The sequence below is a fragment of the Narcine bancroftii genome, chromosome 11 (genome assembly GCF_036971445.1).
Source record: "Narcine bancroftii isolate sNarBan1 chromosome 11, sNarBan1.hap1, whole genome shotgun sequence".
Taxonomy (NCBI): Eukaryota; Metazoa; Chordata; class Chondrichthyes; order Torpediniformes; family Narcinidae; genus Narcine; species Narcine bancroftii.
The window spans coordinates 78,752,765-78,777,048 of record NC_091479.1 but is presented as its reverse complement, the minus strand read 5'-3'; the positions used below and the strand labels follow the sequence as shown (position 1 = coordinate 78,777,048).

General features: G+C 39.6%; 1 protein-coding gene and 1 long non-coding RNA gene across 14 annotated transcripts in view; one reads left to right on the top strand and one right to left on the bottom strand.

Moving 5' to 3' along the window:
* Positions 1 to 24,284, bottom strand: part of LOC138745963 (voltage-dependent L-type calcium channel subunit alpha-1C-like) — a 488,237-nt gene that overhangs the window by 187,369 nt on the left and 276,584 nt on the right. For all 13 annotated transcript variants that reach the window (XM_069903575.1, XM_069903576.1, XM_069903581.1 and 10 more), the window contains 5 exons: positions 22,749 to 22,869; positions 20,439 to 20,508; positions 17,765 to 17,897; positions 12,867 to 12,996; positions 38 to 97 (listed from right to left, as the gene is read on the bottom strand). In XM_069903575.1, coding sequence (XP_069759676.1) covers positions 38 to 97; positions 12,867 to 12,996; positions 17,765 to 17,897; positions 20,439 to 20,508; positions 22,749 to 22,869 — 514 coding nt within the window. The remainder of the gene's footprint in view (positions 1 to 37; positions 98 to 12,866; positions 12,997 to 17,764; positions 17,898 to 20,438; positions 20,509 to 22,748; positions 22,870 to 24,284) is intronic.
* LOC138745968 (uncharacterized) lies at positions 8,189 to 17,982 on the top strand. Its single transcript, XR_011346629.1, has 3 exons — positions 8,189 to 8,404; positions 12,896 to 13,011; positions 17,749 to 17,982. It is a non-coding gene; the product is annotated as an uncharacterized lncRNA (long non-coding RNA).

Below are 24,284 nucleotides of genomic sequence, written 5' to 3'. Positions count from 1 at the left end.
CTTACAGTTGATCACAAATTAAAATTTGAGAAATTACCTTTAATATAATTTCTACTGTAAAGATACTAGTGAAGACATAATCTGCATGGGTAAGGACCTGTAAAAGAAGAATTTACCATTACTTTCAATCAAATATTGTAGCAAATAATTGCAAATGTACATATTCAGAATGCAACAGAAAAAAAGTGTCCATGAATATACCACTGCAGCAGAAAAAAGGAGCAAATCTACTGTACCATTTACTCATGGTCTGTTAAGACTATTTATTGCTAATATATAACATAGAAATCAATCCTTTACATCAGCCCACAGAATGTAATATCAGAATTATACACATCAGATGACATTTCATTAAATGGCATTCAGGGATTGTTACATATATTTTAAGTACTAACTCTTTTTAAAAAATTATTTTATTTATATTTTTCAAAGCAACATGAAAACATGTTAATTTTGAGTAAGAAGAGAGAAAAAAACATGCCCTCCCCCTCCCCCCTCCCATCCACCCAGGGGGGAAAAAAGGAGATAAATAGTCAATGGAATTGAAGAGAAAAAAAAAGAGATGAAAATTGAAAAGAAAAGAAGAAAAAGATTTCATTGAAATTACATCAATCTCCTGCCAAGGGACAAATATCCTGACTTGCCCGGAATCACAGGTGGTTCTCAGATATAAGGGGCAATGATTAAGAATCTACCCCTACATGTTGAAGATATGGATTCCAGATTTTTAGAAAAGCATTGTATTTCTTCCTAAGGTTATGTAATTTTCTCCAGTGGAAAACAAACATATATTTCCACTTTCCAACGAGTCATATCTAGATGGGAATCAGATTTCCAGGTAACCGCTCTACACTTCCTGGCCACTGCCAATGCAATCCTTACAAATTCTAATTGATGTTTCAACAGCCTCTTTTTAGGTCTTACATTTGCTATATTTCCCAGTATAAATAATTCTGGTATCTGTATAAATCAAATCTTAGTAATTTGTTCTAGAAGATTTCCCAAATTTTCCCAGAAAGGAAAATGACCTGGTTGAATGCAAAAAGGTCCCTGTATCTTCACTGCATCTAAAACATTGATCTGATATTTCTGATTTTAATTTGTGTAATTGTTGCAGCATAAGATATAATTGGTGCGAATAATTGTGCCAATCTATACCTTGCATTAACAGTAATTGGTCATGCTGTCCTGACACAAGTCAGACCAGCTTTTTTCATCAATCAGTATTCCCAAATCGGTCTCTCATTTCTGTCTAGATTTATGTCACCCCTATTTCGGGGAACCCATTTGAAGTAGGAAATAGGCTTTTGAAATAAATTTCTTTGTAGTCCCCTTTTGAACCAGAGGATCCACTTCACTGCACTGCAGTAAGGACATCATTGGTCTCAATTTGTCCCTTAAATAAGATCTTAATTGAAAATAGCAGAAGATAGAATTATTAACTACACCGTATTTGATTCTTAATTGATCAAATAACATTAATTCCCCCTGCTCATAACGATCTTCGATACACCTGATCTCTTTTTAGGATCGGTGTCCAGAAAATTATTGTCAATTGTTAAAGGAATAAACCATTAAGATGAATTTATTTGCTCATGACATACTGATATATCTGACACTTCTCTGTGGATTGTCTCCTTGTCATGGTGGAGAAGCTTGTGTGATCCTGAGGTCCCGAGAGTGATGCCGTCTGGAGCTATGCTCCTGGTAGGGCCACCCATGGTGGTAAGGTTAAGGGTGAAGTCCCTGACAAAGAACTATCCAACCAAGACCTCAATGGTGTTACAGGCGAATGAAGTTACTTCAAACACAATGGCTGTGAAGGTGGATGAAGGCTGCAACAAATCCATCAGCTCCAATCGTTGTGGTTTCCATGCCATTGAAATTGGTTGATTTGTGAAGTATTGTGTGCTTCTTGGAGGGCAACATCAAGTACACATTAAACAAATAAACTCACAGGTGTCTTCACTCTGTGGAAAATGGAACGATGTCTATCATTCTTGGTCTTGAGGGATAGCCATGACAATGTGTGTGACATCGTTCCATTTTCCACAGAGCGAAGACACCTGTGAGTTTATTTGTTTAATGTGTACTTGATGTTGCCCTCCAAGAAGCACACAATACTTCACAAATCAACCAACTAAATGGTATAAAATATTTAGGGATAAAGGTAGATAGTAACTTATACAAGTTGAACTATCTTCCCTTGCTTAAGAGAATTGGGAAGACCTTGATAAATGGATGACTCTCCCAATACCTCGTTGGGAGGGTTAATTGTATAAAAATTATTGTGTTGCCAGGAGCCCAATATCTCTTCCAGACATTACAGATTCCATTTCCTCAGAAATTTTTTTAAGACTTAAATAATAGCATCAGGAAATTCCTCTGGAAGGTTAAGCCACCCAGAGTCTCTACTGATAAATTACATTGGAATATGAGATGGGAGGTTTGAAGATCTCAGGGTTCAAGAAATATTACTGGGCAGCCCAAAGGAAGTTTTCACCTCCCTCTTTGTTGGAGGAGACAAGCCTTCTTGGGCAAAAATAGAACTACATAAGGTTGGAGAGCGGATAGCAGAATATTTTATAAATAAATTAAATACAAAATTAATTTTGAATTAAAAATATATAATTATTTTTTGGAATAAAATAAATTATCATATCGGGATTAAAGGAGGCCTATCTTCTAAAATGCCTCTAGCTCAAAATAGGTTTATTCCTTTAAGTACTAATTCTTTGATATTCTCTGGTGATCTGTGATATTCTCTGTGAACTGTGTTTATACGTATTTCTTTACAAACATAATCACATTTGAATCCTTTTCCAAGTTTTCAATGATGTTGTTACAGTTGAATCAGATATAAACAAACTGTAGTCGCGGTATCTCTAACGTGATTTAAAGGCAATTGTTCAGAAGTGGTTCCACAAATTTAAAATAAAATACCAGCATTATAGGTTGATGACTTGGCAAAGATATAACAAGTAGATTTCAGACTGTTCAGGAAGGGGAACAAATTCATGGCAGTGATTCAAAAAGGCCCAGTTCAAATTTAAAAAATCATCTTTCAAAAATGTCAACACTCATCGAGATGGACAGACACTAACATTAAGGTACCATCAGCAATATTAAACAAAGATTTATACACCATCAGAAAAGGGAATACTGTAAGTCATATATATAAAATTAGGTGTCACAGCGCAGCTCTACTTTAGGAGATTGACTGAATGAATCATTAAATATATCATTTATGTTGGCATACAAGACAACTTGTGCGTAAGATAATTCCCAGAATTTCCACTTAAAATTTGGTTTTGAGCTATACTCACTGTATAGGACTGCTCCAAGTCTGGCAGTTACTGATGAGAGCTTACTGCCCCAATAGACCAGTGGACTGATGTTGTCACAATATTTTTAAAAGAAACTTACCCAGTAAAGGTTTAAATTTTATTAGTTTACTGGTACTAACTAGTACCAACTATTTATTTTAAACAATCGTGCACCTCACAAAGGGGAGTGATGTCAGCATGCATCACAAAGCTGCAGTCACTGTCTCTCTGGCAACACGCCAGCAGGGAAGCATTGCACTCCATCAACCCATGCGGGTCTGCAAACGCGGGCTTCTCCTGGGCAAAGAAGGGGAGCCCGCACCATTCTGTGCCGGCTGCTTGGTGCAGGTATTCTGCCTGTCCAGCTGTGCGGCCGCTCAATCCGCCACATCACCCTCCTCCCCCCACCCCCCCAGAATCATTGCACAGCTGCAATGTCACAACTTTGGGTATTTTAGGAGGTTGTCCCCCGCGCTTGGGAGGTAGATCATGCACAGGTTTAGCAGTCCATGTGTGCAGGCTTCAGTCGGTCTTGTGTGAAAAATTCTGGTCGACCTCCAATGTCCAATAGCATCGTAGATCCATTGTGCTGCAGCACTTTATAAAGGCCCCTCGTAAGGTTGCTGCAGGAGTATAGCGTGGGATGAATGTTGAACAAAGACGCAAAAAGTAGAGTTGAGAGCAGCAGGAATGTGTATCGGTGGTGATCCATGATGAGTTGCTGGAACCGGAACCAGGGAACCCATCTTATTTCTTGTAATTCCTCTGTAACAGAGGCTCTATCTTTGGCTGGAGAAGGAATAATGTCTGCCGGTACTAGGAATGGAGAGCTGTAAACTAATTATGCTGAAGAGATCTTCAGGTCACCGTTAGGTGCTGTTCTAATACCCAACAGCACCCACTGTAACTCGTCTGCCCACTGAGGCCCATTGTCTTGCCCACAAGGCTGGTTTCAGATGCTGATGGAAACGTTGCACTAACCCATTAGCCTACGGGTGGTACACAGTAATATGGTGTAATTGTGTATTGCAAAATCTCGCCAGGTTTGCCCACAAGGTTGAAGTAAACGGAGTTCCCCTGTCAGAGGTTAGATGGACTGGTACTCCGAATCGAGCAATCCAGGTCAAGAGAAAAGTCTGAGCACACGTTTCAGCCATGATATCCATCATTGGTGTAGCTTCTGGCCAGTGGGTAAAACGGTCAACCATTGTTAGTATATACCATTGACCTCTGGACCTAGGCAGCGAGCCCACAATGTCTATGTGTACATGCTGAAACCTTGAGTTGTAGGTGGAAATTGTTGAAGCAGTGCTCGGGTGTAACATTGGACCTACCTTAGATGCCTGGCAGGAGAGGCATGTTTGTGCCCAGTGAGTGACCTGCTTCCTTAAGCCATGCCAGATATATTTTGAGGATATAAACTTGATGGTTGTGCGAACAGATGGATGGGACAGGCTGTGAATGTGGTCAAAAAGTTTCCTATGCCAAGAAAGTGGGATGATTGGTTGTGGGAGGTCAAAGTATGTTGACCTGGTTGGGGCCCAATGGAACGTCAGCTAAGTGCAGATCCGTAATAGCTGTATGGAAAGCTTGTACATCCTGGTCCTCTTCTTGGGCTATTGTGAGAGCCTGGAGATCCAGCCCTCCTGTAATCGCATTGACCTCTGTCCTGGATAAGGCATCAGTTACATTTGTCCTGACAAATGCCGCACATAGAGGTAAATTCAGAAATATAGTTTGGATGCCTCTGTTGACATGCTGACCTGGGATCTGTAATCTTTGTCAGGGCAAACGTTAGAAACATATGATCAGTAAACACAATAAAATGGCCTGCCCTTGAGAAAATATCTGGAATGTTTGATGGGCAGAGAAAGCGCTAACAACTTCCAGTCGAAAATGCTGAACTTTAATTCAGGCAGGCGTAGGTGGCAGCTGAAAAATGGCAGGGGTGGCCAGTGACCGCTGATTTTTCTGTTCTAGGACCGCTCTCACAGCGATGTACGATATGTCTGATGTGAGCGCAAGCAAGTTGTGCATATGGGTCTGGGCCAACATGGTTACCTTTGAAAGAGCCTCTTTTGCTTTGTCAAATGCTTCTGTGGCCTTTACTCCAGAGCAGTTTTTTTAGGTTTGCCGGTGAGGATGTGGAACAAGGGCTTCATGATCCTGGCAGCTGCTGGGATGAACCTGTTATAAAAGTTAACCATCTACAGGAATTCTTGTAGCCCTTTAACAGTAGTGGGCTTTGGGAAGGCCCAAATGGCTGATACTTTGTCTGGAAGCGGGGTTGCGTCTGTGTCCAAAATCCTGTGTCCCAAAAAGACAATTGTGTGTTTGCCAAATGCACACTTCGCAAGGTTGTTAGAAAGGCCAAAATACTGAAGCTTCTGGAACAATTGTCGCAGGTCTTGTCTGTGGTCGGGTGTTGACTCACTGGCCACATCGAGCATCGAGGTAGACAAAAAGGAAAGGCAAATCTCTCGTGACGGCATCCATTAAGATTCTTAAGGCTGAAAAGCATCCTCAGAAACTCAAATAGACCAAATGGAGTAATAATGGCTGATTATGGATATCCTCTGGGTAGACAGGGATTTGGTGATAACCTTTCACTAAGTCTTTAATGATAGTGATCAGGTTTGCATGGCAACTAGCAATGCCTTACTATTTGATTAGACATGGCTGCCAGAAGAGGGCTGACACACAATGTGCAGATCTGTAATGGAGGCTTGCAGCCTCATGGCATGCCTCATGTGCTGTTTACAACTTTAAAGTAAAGAACCTTTTCCTTCATCCATGTGTTGACTAAGAACTCATACATATGAATACACGATGAAACCAAGTTTACCTTTGAGAAGATACGTTTGCCATGGAGGTTTGCGGTGAAATCTTGACTGTGTGGTATTGGATACCTATCTGACACAGTTGCCCCATTGAGGTGTCGGTAATCTCCACAAGGTCTTAGGTCACCGGATGCTTTGGGCACCATATGGAGTGGCGATGCCCAAGGACTATTGGACCTTCAGATGATGCCTAGTTCCTCCATAGTTTTGAACTTTTTTGGCCTGTAGTAGAGACTAAATGGAAATCAGGAAATTCTGCTAATAAGTTTTTAAAAATCATTGGTGGAAAGTGTTTGCACACATAGCAGTGTTGCCAGCCAATGACCTGAATAAAGTGGGTATGTGTGGAATGTGATAGCATTGACCAAATGGCACCCTTTTACATCTACCAACGTCATGTGCTCTCGAAGTCCGCTCTGAAAATGAGCTGTCCTACAGCTGCTAGCGTGCAAGTCCAGCGATAAGGTGTGTCGCCTAATACCAGTTGTGTCGACTTGGTACCATAACTGCTAATCGTAGTGCCATTGGCAGCACGCAAATCGGCTTGAGGCACTCGAAATTCCCATTCATAAGAGGATGGCAGGAAGATACTGAGCTGACCTCCGGTGTCGACTAGCAGTTTGCATCCTGTATGCTGATCAGAGGCATATAACAGGCTGATCTGGTCGCAAACCGCTGAGGCCATCAGTGGCAGTTGGCATTGTAGTTTCCCTGGGAATCAGCCATGCAACTGCAGGGTGGCACACAGCGGTGCGCATTCCTGCCCCACATTCTGTGGAAGAAACACCACTCACTGTTCTCCATTGACTTTTTCTTCCTTGATAGCTGTAGAACTGGTGGCTGCATTGATTTGACTGTCCAAGGTGACCTATTGAAATTTTGCCACGGGAGGCTGCAGTACCCTGTGAAGTCTGTCTCCCTCCTTTGCCACTTCTCTTGGTTTGGAGAAGTTAGCAGGAGAGAGCAATGGCAATGTCATGAGGGAGCCATTCTAAGAAGGCTGCCTTGAATATTAAGCTGTTGAAATGTCCGTCTGCTAATGCAAGCATTTTATTCATCAGTTCTGACGGGCTTCTGTCCCCCAAATCATCGAGGTGGAGTAAGCGCGTGCCTCTTTCCAGGCTAGACGTGCCGAAAATCGTGAGGAGATGTGCCTTAAAAGCACAGTATTGATCCTCCTCGGTTGGGTTGTTGATAAAATCATCTACCTTGGCTGCAGAATCTTCATCTAATGAGGTGACTACATGCCAGAATTTGGTTGTGTAGTGGCAGCTACGATGAAGGAGACTAACGACCACCACGTTGGAAGTTCTCAACGACCGTTTATTTCAAATCCCATGCGCACCCCTTGAAGGGCAGCATGAGCTCTTCACCCGTGTGGGTGGTGACATCATCACGTCTACCTGAGTCATGCACAGGGCTAAAGCCACGATGGCACCATCTTCTCGCAGCTGTCCCGCCACGCAGCAATACAAGCGGGGCCGGTTCACCACGAGTAAGTGTGCCGCCACACACGCCTCATTTGTTCTGTTCCTAATGTGGAACTGAGCCTCAGCCTGCTGGAACCATGGACGTGGTCTGTGAGGCCAAAAGGTGGGCAGTTTCACAACCCCCGCGTGCAGTGCAGTAGTGGCATCCATTCTGCAGGTTTTCTCATTGTTTCACTGTTGGGGCTCAAAAGATGTTGAGCACCCGTTGTGGTCACCAATTTAGTGGGACTAACTGCAGAGCTCAAGAAACACAGCTACCAGAGAAGAGCCAACTACCAACTGTTTTTTTTATTTTAAACAATCGTGCACCACATAAAAGGGGAGTGATGTCAGCGTGCCCCACAAAGGGGAGTGATGTCAGCGCGCCCCACAAAGGGGAGTGATGTCAGCGTGCCCCACAAAGGGGAGTGATGTCAGCGCGCCCCACAAAGGGGAGTGATGTCAGCGCGCCCCACAAAGGGGAGTGATGTCAGCGCGCCCCACAAAGGGGAGTGATGTCAGCACATTGCAGAGTCATTGTCTCTCTGGCAACATGCCAGCAGGGAAGCAGTGCGCTTCATCAACCCATGCAGGTCTGCAAACGCGGGCTTCTCCTGTACAAAGAAGGGGAGCCCGCACCATTCTGCGCAGCCACTCGATCTGCCACAATTAGCACATTTTAAAATAAACCACCGCTGGCTCCTTTAACTGGCCATTTAAAGGCTGTACAGAGCCGATGGCAGTCAGACTGGGTGGATGGAAGCTGCAGGTGAGCACTGAGCTTGGCTGTTCATCACCTTTTGCAAATGGTGACTGTATGATGTTTGCAGTGTTGTTATTTTAAGGTATGTTAGTCAAATTTATAATCTTTATTGTTTAAAATTCAAATTATATACCTGGCGTAGAAGATGACCCGTAGTTTTTGAGAGATTTTTAAGGTTCAATATTGTCTTATATGCTGACATGTCTGGAAAATCACATATAAACTCAAGGTATTGCCGCAGAGCTTACAAACATCATTGGCTTGACAAAAGGACAAGAACTGAGGGAAAAAAGGGACACTGAGAAATAAAAGTGCTGCAGAGAAAAACAATTCATGTTTCAGACAATAATCTTCCAACTCAGAAAAAAATTATCAGAGATCAGACTCTAAAGTTAATTTGGTGAAGGATGAGGTGTTCTTTGGTGAATTTGCACTTAATTTTATCAGGACAATACAAGAGGCCACGCGAAGTGCTGGGAATAATTAAAACCAAGAGTGATTTTCAACTCTGGATGGCATGTGGATTAAATGGAGTTGTTTTTCAAAAAGGCCATCCAATTATGCTTGGTCTACCTCGTGCAAAAGAAACTGGATTGTGTGCAAATTACAAACAGCATAAATATACCCACTCACATGGAATGGATATTTATGAGTGACAGGGAGGAAGAAGTGGAAGGTCTTCTGGATCTCCTGCATTCTTGGCAAATAACTTGGAAAAGACAGAAGTGACACTAAACTGGGTGGTCGTGTAAAGAGTGAGGAGGAGGTCAGGAAATTGCAAGGGGACATGGACAGTTTGGGGGAGTGGGCAGAAAGATGGCAAATGAAACTTAATGTGAGTAAATGTGAGGTTGTCCATTTTGGAGGCAGAAATGAGAGAGCAGAATATTATTTAAATGGTGTTAAGCTAGGGAGTGGGGTAATACAGAGGGATCTGGGCGAACTTGTTCGCCAGTCATTGAAAACTAGCATGCAGGTTCAGCAAGCGGTGAAGAAGGCGAACGATATGTTGGCTTTCATAAAGAGGGGATTGGAGTAGAGAAGCCCTCCTGCAGTTGTACAGGGCCCTGGTAAGACCTCACCTGGAATATTGAGTCCAGTTCTGGTCCCCATATTTAAGAAAGGACATACTTGATATAGAGGGAGTACAGCGCAGGTTTACAAGGTTAGTTCTCGGGATGGCAGGATTGTCATATTTAGATAGGTTAGAAAGATTTGGATTACATGGGATGGAGTTTAGAAGGATGAGGGGAGACATGATTGAAGTATTTAGGATTATCAAAGGGCACATGTTCCCAATGATGGGTGAGACTAGGACTAGAGGGCGTAGTTTAAGAATACGGGGAAGGCCATTTAACACAGAAATGAGAAGAAATTTTTTTACCCAGAGAGTTGTGGGTCTGTGGAATGCGTTGCCACAGAGGGTAGTGGGGACGATTCGTTGGATAGATTTAAGAGAGATTTGGATAAGGCTCTTGTGGGCAGGGGTGTTTAGGGTTATGGGGATCAGACTGGGATTGGTTATTGAAAGGGAAAGATCAGCCATGATCCAATAAATGGCGGTGCTGGCTCGAAGGGCCAATGGCCTACTCCAGCACCTATTGTCTATAAGTGTATTGATAAAGTGAATTGAATAGGTGAGGACTACTTTCCCTGGAGTGTCAGAGAAAGAGAGGAGATTTGACAGAAGTCATAGTGGCTATCACTCGAAGTCGAGGATGATGGCTTTCGTTCCATTTCACAGAGCGAAGATGCATGTGTATTTGTTTAATGTATACTTAATGCTGCACTCCAAGAAGCACACGATGCTTCACAAATAAACCTACTAGTTCAAATGGCACGGGAACCACGACGATTGGAGCTGATGGATGTGTTGCAGCCTTCATCGGCCTTCACAGCCTTTGAGTTCAAAGTAATTTCGCCTGCCTGTTACATCACTGAGGCCTTGGTTGGATTGTTCTTTGTCAGGCACCTCACCCTCGACCTTAACTCCACGAGTGACCTTACTAGGAACATAGCTCCAGATGGCACCGTTCTCAGGAGCTCAGGGCCATACAAGCTGCCACGACCAGGTGATAATCCACAAACAAAGGTACACTAAATTATGAGGGGTGTAAACAGGGATATGCAAGCAGGATTTTTCCACTGAGTATGGGTGAGACAAGATCAAGAAGACAGGAGTTAAGGGTGAAATGATTAAGGGGAACATTAGGGGAAACTTCACTCAGGGTGGTGGATGTTAAATATCAACATTTAAGAGAAATTTGGAGAGTTATGTGGATGGGAAGGGTAGGGATGGCTATAGACCAGGTGCAGGTTGATGGATCGAGGCTGAAAAACAGATCCCTGCAGACTGGACGGACTGAAGGGTCTATTTTCTGCTGCGGTGCTTAAGATTCTTAAAGATCTCTACTATAGATTGATGTATTATCAAAGATATATCAAATAGATTTCTGATTAATTTGGAGGGGAACAAACTCAAGGCAGCAATTCAAAGAGGCTCATTTCAAATTTAAAAACAAAAGGCCAATGAAGAAATGGTTTATAGAGGGTATAGCTCCTTTGAAATGCTGAAAGGGAGGGAATAACAGGTTTTGTAGCAATTATAGACATATTGATTATGGTGGGAGATTCAGTGCATTTTTGAGGGAAAGGTGAACCTTACCATGAATATGAGAGGGAAAGAATGGAGTAAGAGCAGAAATGCAGGAATTGGAATTTACACAGTCCTAAACATTGCCAAATACAAAAAAAAGGAAATTGAAAATAGAATTAATAATTGGGAAGATGATACCATTCAAACAGCTGTAACAGAGAGAGGGAGCAAGGAAATCAATTTAAATTCGATAAAATCTTCCATACCCAGATGGCGAGCAGAAAATGGTAGCCATATATTATCATAATAGATGATGAATCCCAGGAAGGTTTAAAATACAGTGGGAAACAGAGCAGCTGGAGGAGGAGTTGAAAGGATAGTAGATACTATGGTAAGGATGTATGAAAGGAAGATCAGGAAGGGACAGGTGAATAGCCACAGCAAGACTGACAGGATGGTGTATTTATTTTAAAGCAAGGAATATTATGAGCAAGGCACATGAACTTAGAGTCTGATCAGTAACCAAAAATGTTTGTTATTCATATTTATTTAAACAAAAATACAACTGGGGATAAAGATATTAAATCCAAATAACTTTTGCCTTTGCTATCTCAAAAGCTTGGTACACCCCTTCCATTAGCCCAGCCTGGTTATTCTACCTGGTAAAATATCTCTCTATACTCTCCACACTTTGTCATCCCCTATGTTTGCTGACCTCCCATATGATTCTCTTTCTCAAGCATTCTATCCTTTCTTTCCAAGTACTGTGATCATCCTTTCATTAATAAATGACCCCTACAAGGAATTCAGTGATAACTCTAGTCAATTTTAACACCTGGGCTTCATTAACATCCTGCTAATCAATGGCCAGCTTTAAACAGATTTCACTGAGAAATGCATTCACAGCAAACAATTGAAGTTGCAGCCAGATCTGATCTACACACAAAGGGTAATCTCATAGAAATTTACAAAATTCTGTGGTGATTTAGTAAAGAATATGATGTTAGGATGCTTTTCCTGATGAGTTTATGAGGATCATTAGAGAAGCCAACAATCCACTCAGCCATTATCAAACAGCTGTGAAAGTTCAAGAGGCTACAATGGCTTGCTCTGCAGCTATTCCCATAAAAGGTGGATGAACCTTGTGGCAAAATGGTAGAAATTTGTTGGTAGAGGCCCAACCTGATTTCAATTTTAAGGTGAAGGAGGCAGATGTAAAACAGTTTGCCATTAATTGAAAATGACTTGAAAATTTAGACATTCAGGACAGAAACAGGCCCTTTTGGCCCATGAGCCCATGCTACCCAATTACACTCAAATGACCTAGACACCGATACTTTTTTTGATGGGTGGGAGTGCATATCCCTGTGTACACCCCTCATAATTTAGTGTACCTTTTGCAGACACGGGAAGAACATACAAACGCCTTAAGACAGGGCCGGATTTGTACCCTAACACTAACTGTGCCACCCCACTTGACAACCTCAAACTATTTTTAAACCATAATATCAGGTCAGCCACAACATTATGAATTCTGGTTGCTCTGCGTAATTTGAATGGCAATTAAGAAAACTAGAATATTTCTCATCTTAATGTGAAATGAATTCCAAACACAGTTATTTCTGAACATGTGCATTTTAACAATAAATATTTATTTACCTTTATTTTTAAATATAAAATCATATTACTGAGTAAAATACATAGTTGCATGTGCTTGTTATAGTTGACATCTATGGACAGTTTGTCTGCAAGACCATTATTTTTATTCCCAGAATAAATTTAACTAAACAAATCAAGAGCATATTCATCCTTTAAATATTTGCCTACAATGGAAACAATATCAAACTCAAGTCTTCCCTTCTTTCAACTTACTTGGTTTCTTTTGGTGTCCTGGTGTACAGGATCTTCTGCTGCCAGAGAAATGCTACTCAAGAGGATGAAGAATAAGATGAGATTTGTAAAAACGTTGTCATTGACAATTCTGTGGCATAGCACTCGGAACCTAGGTTTAAAAGAGGTAAAAATAGAAGTGAATTTTTTAATTGATTATTTCTTCTGCTTTTTGGCTCAAACTTAAAAGTTCAAAGTTCAGATTTATTGTCAGAGTACATACATGACACTATGTACAACCCTGAGATTCATAAGAATGTAAGAAAACAGGAGGCGGAGTAGGCCATCCGGCCCACCTCCGTCATTCAATGAGATTATGGCTGATCTGATGATGGGCTTATCTCCACCGACCTGCCTTTTTCCCCATATCCCTCACAATGTAAAAAACCTATTCAACTTGGTCTTAAATATATTTACTGAGGCAGCCTTTATTATCCGGAGATTCTTTTTCTTGCAGGCCAGGCATGATTTCTCCTTACCAGTAGTGCAAAAAAATCTATACAGTGGAAAAAACTTAAAAGATACATATCCTAAAGGAAGTCATTTAAACAAAGAAAGAAATGTAAAAAAACCATGTAAAACTGAAAAAATAAATATTCAATAATAATGATGTGCAAAGTAAGACTCCTTAAATGAATCTCTGATTGAATTTTTATTGTGGAGGGGTGGGGGAGGGATAGTAACTGTTCCTGACCCTGGTGGTGCGAGTCTTGAGGCATATAGACCTCTTTCCCGATGGTAGCAGCAAGAACAGAGTGTGTTCTAGGTGGTGTGGGTCTTGATGATTTAAAAGTATGTGACATTCCTGAATTAAACTGTGAGATACAATATTGGCACACATTATCTAGCAATTTTTATTTCACACTCAATATAACTCCCCCAATATCACATGATATGCTTTCCTTTAGAAGATGGAATGCAAATATCAATGGAAAAAGAAATGGACCAGTAGTGTGGATTGTGGTGGGTCATGTGGTTTCTCTGTCTGGAATCTAGTGGGAATATGGATTTTGAGAGTCACATGACCTCTCTGTCTGGAAATTAGTTGGAAGTTGCATCACCTGCAAATCAAGGTTGGATTCTGCCCATCCATTAGTGCACACCTGACCATTGGGCCCTTTAATCACCCAGTGATTACCTGGGCTGGACCCTCCATCTCACTGTACTATAAAGTCCACCAGTTGCAGTCGCTCTTCGGTCTTGAGATGAATCTTGCTTCCCTCCATGTAGCAAACTGTGGACAATGTTGGAGGAGTCATTGGTAAGGTTTGCACTATACAGGGATTGGAGCTGTTAGATAGCATTGGAGCTGTGCCCACATTAGAAAAGGAACAGTGGGTAGTATATTATAATCTTTGGTTTTTACAAGTTTGCTCACAGTTGGTAGTATCGATAGTGTCAAGTCCGATGTGACTGGGTTGTACTGTGTTTGTAAGAGTGTATCAGTAGTGATAAGTCTGATTGTTCCCAGATGTGATCCACTTATTGTGTGTCTTAATGAAGATCCTTCCTGTATTCAGCCTGTGTCCAGACTTGTTGCTCCTTGAATCCACCAAACCTTTCCCTTCCCACATATTTAAATTCATTTTCAACCAAATGAAATGGAAAACTATACATCATCAAAGTAACAGTTTGCAAATACGTGAAAAATATAAAGCCCATTATATCTTACTCCATACCTCTTAAGGAAATTTTAATATGGTAGAGCCTGTGGGAATGATTGATAATGAAGGAATGAAAATGGGGAAACAATCCAATTTGTCTCAACCAATGGATTTCTGGCTTTTACTCTGAGGGACAAAGTAGTTTGGAAATCCATTCCCAGGAGGCAGGCTGAAATTTAAAATATTTTCACAAGGTGGGAAATCTCATCTTTAATCAAATTTCAATCATTCTTGATGCTTCATTGTTCTCGCTGCACGACTTGAAGTCATTTCTGTTAATCTGTGCGGGACAGATATTTAAAACGAAAGCCCAATACTGACATACCTGCCCAATATGTTGGCCATCCTCCAGAATTCCCACTTAAAATGCAGGTTGTGAGCCATACTTGCTGTACAAGACTATCTCTAGTCTGGCAGTTACCATTGAGAGCTTACTGCCCCAATAGTCCTTTACCAACCACATTTATAGGTATTTCATCCATGTTTTCTCCATCTTTTGTCAGGTGATAAGTTGGTTAGCTGTTAGAACTCGACAGTGTTTGATTCTAGATTTCCTGGAAACTTCCAATACCTTCCCACTCTGGATGTGTCTGAATATACAATCCCAATGAACAAATAGCCTGGTGTTTGATAATTAAACTCATTTTTTTTTTTTCAATTTTGTTAGCTAAAGCAATGAGCTAAAGTTGAAAAAGAACTTGATTGTTGTATTTGCCAACTAACCATAGATAAGTTCATTTGCAAGTTTGGTGGAGCTGAAAATCAACTATTCCATTTACTAATTACAACATAATTATCTGAAATTGTGCACTGAAATTTTTAGTTTGTTCTCCAATCATATCCCAGTTAATAGATACCATATCTCTTCCATTTGAGGTCTTAGAAGTAATTAATCAGAGTTTCAAAGTGAATGAAAAGCTAATTTTATGCTAAAAAGTAAAAGCCATACTTTCCAAAACTGTGTGAAATTGAAAACATATTTGCATCGAGTTTGTGGGAAATAACGGTGAAGTTAACAATTTATTCCTTCTTTTCTCACAATTAAATGCTTGGCATACTAGACCACCATCAAATGTCAATCAATTTATCAAATAACACTGAAAATGTACTATTTTTCATGCAGATTTACTCCAGTGCTTGAACAGAAAGATGTATAAACTTAGCTTTATAGTTTTTTGCTGCCTGTTCCCATTTCATAATTCTAGCAGCTCATTTTGTATTTATCAGCAAAAACAGACAAGCACTAAACACATTAAAATTATTCAAATATCACACCATTTGTAAAATCATCCTATACTCATTTTTGAATCACTATTACTTCTGGCATCCTTCTGAAGTCATTTATGAATTATAGCTGTATTTCCAGTGGAGCACTTAAGGTAAGATTAACCGGTATTTGATGAATGGATACCGAGCCCTCCCGTGCATGCGTCCAAAGAAAAATATCCTTTTTACATCTGATGTTCATTGCATACAAGAATCACATATTTATTGCAATAAAAACTTTTGGATCCATTGAGCCTCTGCTGATGAATAGCATTAATTTCATTCCTATCCTTATTTCCCTCTAAACCTTTTCTCTGTTACATACCCATCACCTTCACTCAAATTTACCGAGAGATTGGGGATAATAACCTACCAACCCACACAAGTTTGGAACATGGAAGGAAAATGGAACACTCACCTCCAGTCCACAACCAGTAAGGATTGCTAAGAATATCTCCTCCACAATCTCCATCAGTACCAGAGCACCACCATGACGGGGTTCTTAGCCCCCCGGTCTACTCGCTATACACCTCCAGCTGTGTGGCTCAGTACGACAACAACGGCATCTACAAATGTGCTGATGATACCACCGTAGTGGAATGCACAAAAAGGGATAATGAATCAGCATACAGGAGGGAAATTGAAAACTTGGCTGAATGGTGTACTAACAACAACCAAAACCAAGGAGCTGATTGTTGACTTTTGAAAGAGAAAACCAGAGGTGTACGATCCAGTGATCATTGGGGGTTCAGAGGGTGAGCAAATTTAAGTTCATGGGAGTCACTATCTCGGAGGATCTTTCCTGGACCAAACACACAAATGGCATCGTGAAGAAACCACGTCAATGCCTCTACATCCTCTGGAGTTTACTGATGTTTAGCATGACATTGGAAACCCTGCTAAATTTCTACTGATGTGTTGTGGAAAGTGTGCTAGACCAACTGCATCATGCTCTGGTATGGGGACACCAATGCCCCTGAGCATAAAGCCATGCAAAAGGTAATGGACACTGCCCAGGATATCAAGGGTAAAACCCTCCCCACCATCGAGAATATCTACTGGGAATGCTGCCGTCATAAAGCAACAGGAATCATCAAGGATCCACACTGTTCTCACTGCTACCATCAGGAAAGAGGTATAGGTGCCACAAGGCTCACACTACCAGGTTCAGGAACAGTTGCTGCCCCTCCACCATTGGACTCCTCAACAATAAACTCAATCAGGGACTCATTTAAGGACTCTTATTTTTTCACTTTATTATTTTTTTTCCTCTATCTCTGTATTGTACAGTCAGTTTGTTTATATTTCTTTATTTGTTTACCTGTATACATTAAGTCAGTTTTTTTTTTACACTCCCTGTAAGTGGCAATTCTGCCTCACCCACTGGAAACAGAATCTCAGGGTTGTATGTGATTTCGTGTATGTACTCAGACGATAAATCTGAACTTTAAATCTAAAATTGGAGATTAGGATTGAACCCAAGTTAATGGAACTTTAAGGTAACACTCTATCTCAAATCTTTGAGAAATTTGTAAACATGAGAATGAAATATTCTATTTCATGTATTTAATTGAAAAGAAACTGGAAAAGATCCCAGTACAGTCACAAAAAATGCTTTGCAGGATAATTGGTCAAGTTCTTGTTCCCTCTCCAGTTCTTCTCTGAGCAGAGGACCATTATATTAAGAAAATGTGCCACTGATCAGCTTTTTAATATTTGCTAGTGTCACTTTAAGTGATGACCAGGAAGGACAGGTAATCAATCCCTTGTGGCTTTTTGTCTGATTATATTCACATTTGGGAAATAAAGGCATTTTCCTGCCATGTTCTCCCTCTGAGGATGCCATAACTGAGATCAAGAGCAGAAAATGTAAATCATTTCCACTTCATTCTGCATGTTTTGCAAATAAAACTTGTATTATGTTCATTATTAAGGTGTAATGGTTGATACCTGTTAGTGGTACTGAAGATGAAAAAAGCACTGGCATCAGGCATGGGGACAGCCTTCTCTTTTATATGAAGTTCTGAAAGCGGCCGAGGACGTGGTCCAACAGGCATTTCTGGCTCATCTTCGTCATCATCACCTGAAGGCAGAAATATAACTCCAGTTTTTACATCCACAGATCGTGACCTTTGTTTTTTTTAAAAAATTCAATCTTGATTATAAACTTTCTCCTGAATACATTTATCAGGAATAGTAGTTCTTCCATTTTCTAATTTGCATTCACTTATTTCACTTGGATGCCCTGAATTAAGAAAAAGTACTTCATCAGTTCCTGCATGACAGCGAGGTTCAAAAAGTGTCAGGACTTCTTCAAAGGTATCTGAACATTTCTGCAGTTTACTCCTTGGCTTCAGCCAAGTAGGGAGGCTCAAGTTTTGTTTAATAATTTATCATTATCAGATCTATAAAGTATGGTGTTATCTCGTGATTTCATGAAGTTTGCACAACTTTTATTAATCACAGTTTTGAAAATAATAATAAATCACTTTCTCCTGCATTATTTTCTCACAATTTGAGTCTGTGCATTCACATAAAATACTTCAATTCAGTCCATCATATTTTATACAACCCATCTTATGATATCTTATTTTTAGGCGGATTCTCAAAACTAGGACACGTCACAATGTCTTCCAAGTCTTTCAGCATTAGTAATTATGTTTATTTAGTTTTTCATTTGTGTCACATTTGTTATGCAAAATTTCAACCAGCTACTTTCATTGCCATGACATTTTAAGAAAATCTACATATTTTGTAAACCGTAGCATAGGAAATCCAAAAATTACAAGACAGTTTGCTGTTTTGCTAGTTGATAAAGAGTCACCCAACCTATGAATCAAAGCCCTTCAAGCCAGGCCTATGATTGCATATGAAAGAGATGTGAGATGGAGAATTACTGATCCAATTGGAGGGCTGAGGAGGATAGGAGGGGAATATTGTAGAGCTCCATCCAATGTGGCAGAAACTACATCAGACAATTCATTGAAAATGGAGCCTGAGGGCAAGGTGAACCCAACCAGGGTGCTTTGAGAGGGCAAGATAAGGAGAGGGGCTAACAGTGGAGACATAGTTGAGAGCTTTGCCATTATAATGGAGTTAAGGCAAAAAGGAAGGTTTCTCAAAGGCATCACTGTAGACATCTAGTCATCAGAACATATATGACGGAAACTGGTAGAATAGGACAGAGCAAACAGGGCGAGAGTGAGAATCGGTGGGCTTCCAAAAGATTTTGGTGGCCAGGCATACCCACAAAATTTACATCCATACTTGATATAATTATGATCTTCTTATTCTCTTTATAAAAGATACTTATATTTTCTTTTATTTCATTTGTTATTATTTTTAATGTCCTCTCTTTGTTTTTTTTTCCCTTTTAATTTGAATCCCATACACTGAGGTCTTTTATTCACAATGGACAAGGACCTCATCCTGTGTCACGACCTGGGGTTTCCGGGGAAGTGTCAGGGTGATGAAGATTTTATACAAGGTCAAAAGAGAGAGGCCGTAGGTACAGTCACAGGATGAGGCAGAGCCAGGTAATCAGGAATACAATACAGTTCAGCAGTTCACCACAACCAAGTATCTCCTTCTTTAACACCCCATGTTACCCTACCATTAATTTACTTTAATTCTTTCTTCTAATAAACCAATAGTATATTATTTCTCAGTCTCATAGATTTTTCCTTCTCCCAATTTAGAACTTTTTCCAGCTTTTAGCCTTTCTACTGCAATGCTAAATCTAAATGAATTATGATAATTAACATGAAGATACACTCACAGATTTTTTTCCCTACCAAAGTGAAAATAAAGCAAATTAAAAAAAATACTGTAGATACTAGAAAATGAAAACAAAAGCACTAAAATATGGAATCAAAGTGTCTTCAACTTGAAATTGTAGTTGTTTCTCTTCTCTCAGATTGGCCTGACCCGCTGAGTGCCAGCTTTTTAAGTTTTTGTTTTCCTCATTCCCTAGAACACAGATACACAATCTTTTATCTGACATCTAAAATCCAGAAAGCTCCAAAAACCGGCATTTTTTCCTGGTGCTGGTACAGCGGAGAGAGGGCAAGAGAGAGCGAGAGAAGCGGGACTAGGTTGGGTGGGGGGCGGGGGGAGAGACGGCAGTGCAATTCGGGAGGGCAAGGGGGGAGAGAGACTGCAGTGCGACTCGGGTGGGCGGGGAGAGAGCAGCGTGACTGGAAGGGGGTCGGGTGGGCTTAAATCTGGGTCAACTGGCTTTTGTTCTGAAATCTGGAAAAATCCAAAATTTGGAACACACTGTCCCCCCCCAAGGGCTCCGGATAAAGGATTGTGTACCTGTACAGAATTGCCTTCCATTCAACCTTATTATTAGTCTTGCTATATTGGCTAAAAATATTTTCTTGGATCCTATTCAGTCATTCTTTGCACTATGTCATTCAAATTGACCATATTCAGGTTGTCAGGGCAATAGGAAAATTCAATGATAGAATCAATTAATGATGAATACATGGCAGAGTTATTTATTTTTTGTCCTTCATTACCTACATCAAATTATTTCCATTTAATTAAAAGCACATGTAAATAGAGTTAAAAAGTGAAAAAAAAGATTTATTGTTTCCTGAAAAATTCAAAAAGCTTTTACCTGGAAATTCATTGGATGGGTAAGGATTTTTCTCTTCATTCTCTTCAACCTGGTAGTCATCCAATCCAACCTGTGACACATGGAATGTAAAGTGTTTGGTAGTTATTAATAACCTTTGGATGGAAAAAAATTCCATTATCAATGTTGCTCAAGAAATCTAATTTATTTATAATAGGCAAAATAATCACACTCCTCTGAAATACATTTTTAACCAATATCATTCTCTAATTCCTTTTCCCAATCCTGACATGTCTATATTCAATATTCTTATTCAGAAATCAGTTACATCTTCAATTTTTTGTATTTTAATCAATTTTGGGATGTGCATAATTTCATTTTGCTATCTTCTGTTTAATAGATTGGATTATTCTCAACAAGGCCTCCAATTCATTCCCTGCAGCCATACTCATCTCATCTGGCCTCACAGGTTACAAGATCTAGAAAGAAGCAGTCTAAAAAAACTAACCCTCACTTGACAGCTCTTAAGACACTGCCCCACGACTGCCCGTGTGGCTTTGTGACAGAATCTGCTGACAACGGGCTTCACAAATATTTCAAAATGTCTCTGATAATCAGAGTAATTTAAAATCAATTGAAATAGTATTAAATAATTAAAACAAACATTTATTCATAAATATTTATTCATCTTAATTGATAAATGATCCTAGAACACAGTGTAGACTTTTCCCACTCCATCTACACTTCCTGCAGCTTCAAAAGGGCAGCTAACATATTGAAGGACTTAACACACCCTAGACACACCTTCTCCCCGCTCCCACCAGGGAGAAGGCTCAAGAGTGAAAAATGACACAACACCAGGTCTAAAAGCAATTTCTTTCCCACAGCCATCAGGATTCTGAATGAACTCCAGACAGTGTAACTTGCTGTCCTTGCTTTTTTTTTTAAAACTTTTAAAAAAAATTTTTTTATTTTTCACACTATAAACCATATTGACCAAGATACATACAGACATTTTTCTTCTTAAATATATAGTGTCGTTTTCTCCCCCTTTTTCCACCCTCCCTTCCCTCCCTCCCTCCCTCACCCCCTTCCCCATTTATTTGAAGTTCAATCTATAAGATACATTAAACCCGTTAAACAATGTTGTCACTTGCTTGATGCTAATTATTATTGTTTTCATTGGAACTCTGTTCTCTAATTCTTCTACTTTTTACAGCTGTTTTGTATGTTACTGTTGATCTGTTAGACTGCTTGCAGAAGAACCCTTCTTCTAGTATGAGGTACAATGTGATAAATAAACTTTAGGAGAATGGAAACGGAAATGGTCATGCAAGTACAGTTTATGAATGGCTATACTTTGAAATGGCAGCAAATACCAAGAATGACACTGTCATGGTTAGGTTACTTGATCTATTGCCAGTTGATGCAAGTTTAGATCCCACCATGGGAATGTGTAAAAAGATAAATTAAAATGAATGAGATTGCTATGTGAGCTGGTTAAGACTTAATGAGCCAAGCGATATCTGGGGAATTTAAACTCAAGAAATTAAAAGAGCCCACCAAAAGAAACATAACCTGATCCAAAATATTTCAAGATTCCTTTATTGTCATGTAATAAAAACAGTGTAACGTTACACAAGATGGCCTTTTGCCTGCTGTAAGGCAGACAAATTCACCATCAGCTGAAATACCACTGTTAATGCAGTTTATTCATTTGGTCTCACCCTCTATCAGAGTTAAATCCCTTCATTCCACTGAACTCTCCTCAAACTGAAAAGAAACTTGTTTTCTCTCTCTCTCACTTCGGATGAGGAGCTCTGGATTTGAAACCTTTCACTGTTCCTCTTTGTGGAAACGTTGAGTGCTTCCAGCATATACTGTGCTTGTTTCAGGTATACTGTAAATTTTTGATTTCATTTAATGTAAAATACAAGTTTGGTGTGATTGGTTTTTGATGCAATATTACCTTTTAACACTAGTAAAATCTATTTTCTGTGAATGAGTGACAGTCATTTTTAGGCCTATATGGTTAAAGACCTGTTAAGTGTGAATACTGGACATTGAACTATTGTTGGTTATTTGTTAACTTTTATGCTAGAAATACATTAACAAAAATGAAAACTCACTCAAAAATTAGTAAGTGATACTAACAAATCATGAAATGTGAACCAAACAACTTTTTGTTGTGCAACAAGCTCCAAATGAAGGAAGGAACTAAATAATTAATTATCCAAATACAATGGTATATTTTCTGAAGACTATTTGAAGAGTGGGATTGTTATGTGTCTTAAAGGGCAACTATCGACCTTTAGATGCTGTCAACTCCAAGTATGCAAGACACAAACTAACCTTTGTAGTAGGTGGCATATCTCCATCTGCAGTGATTGTCTTTAGCTCAATTTTTTCTTCTTTCTTCTCCTCATCTATTGGTTGCTTCTCAATGTCCATTGTTTTTTCTGGACTAGAGTTCCTAAAAACAATTTTTTGAGCAAACTTAGCAAAAACTGTAAATGAAATGTGTGCAGGGGATACCACGTTCCAGGAAACGAAAGGTAAACCAATAAAGGAATGATCTCCCCTCAAATTTGACTTAAAAGGGATAGGAGATCTTCAATTTACTTCAAGAGATGAGTAACTCGGAGAAGAATAAAAATGTAGATTTGCTTTGAAATTTAATGCTCCCTTCCATTGTCAAAATTACAGACTTTCTCTTCAACACCTGTTAAACGTTTTTCATTATGTGAATAAAAAAGCTACTAGCATTTGGAATTAGTAATAAATATTTTAGATGACTTTCCAAAGATTCCAGTGAAAGAAAAATTCCATGTGATACAAACAGACAACTAGTTGCTCACAAGAAATAATTTGCAATCTTGAATTCTCGATGCAGAAGCTCGCCTAGAGCACAAGTTAGGTTAGCTGTCGAAAACCCCGCATGTACATCCAATCAAAAAAAGTATGCTGATTATCGGAGGCACAATGCTGAAGGACAGCATTGTAGGTGATACCTGATACCATGTATGGTTTTGTTGTTCCTTAGCCTCATTTTGAGTCCTTATTTCTATTTCACTCTGCCCACTCTTCATGACAACTGGAGATACTTTATTTATCTCTTTAACCTCCTTGCACATCACCAGGTAAGAGACAGTTTAGACACAGTTCTAACACAATGCAGAGATTTTCTTTTAAAATGGAATTCCTTTAAAGACTGGCTTGGTTAGTGTCTGCCTGAGTCATCTCACTGCAGCATTCACAATGGATGGTATAATCCCCACACCCCAATATGAAAACATTCTCGAAGTAACCCAAATAGCTTTTAGCCCAACCAATCCGTGTTAGTCACAGGCTAAGTGTTATTCCAACACCAAATATGCCACACTGCATGATTATATATTTGGCAACACTGCATATCTAGCACAAAATGAATGTGGTAAGACCATACATCATTTTGGACATGTCCTGCTTGAAAAAACAAGCATTGCACATTACAGATTTTGAATCTGAATTCAGAGTCTTCATGATGAGCTGTAAATTTTGATGCAATAAATTTGAATCATTAAAATAAATTTTTGGTCCAATACAAAAATAGATTAAAAGTTTCTACTTTTGCTGAAAAACCCAGCATTCAATGGTATTATTCAAGAAAATTAACCTGTCACGACAAAGTGTTCTGGCTGAAAAAAATATTCCAGTCTCATAGCACATCAATGCCTCATATTAATCTCTATGAGCTGCTTAGTTTTAAAAAAAATTATGAAGTTAACTAAAATTAGACATTACCCTATTTAGGAGAGGGTCACACTAAAGAACTGCTGGGAAAGGCCATTAGGGATGGGAAAGAAAGGCGAAAACCTTGCCAGTATTTTGGTCATCCCAAGAAAAACT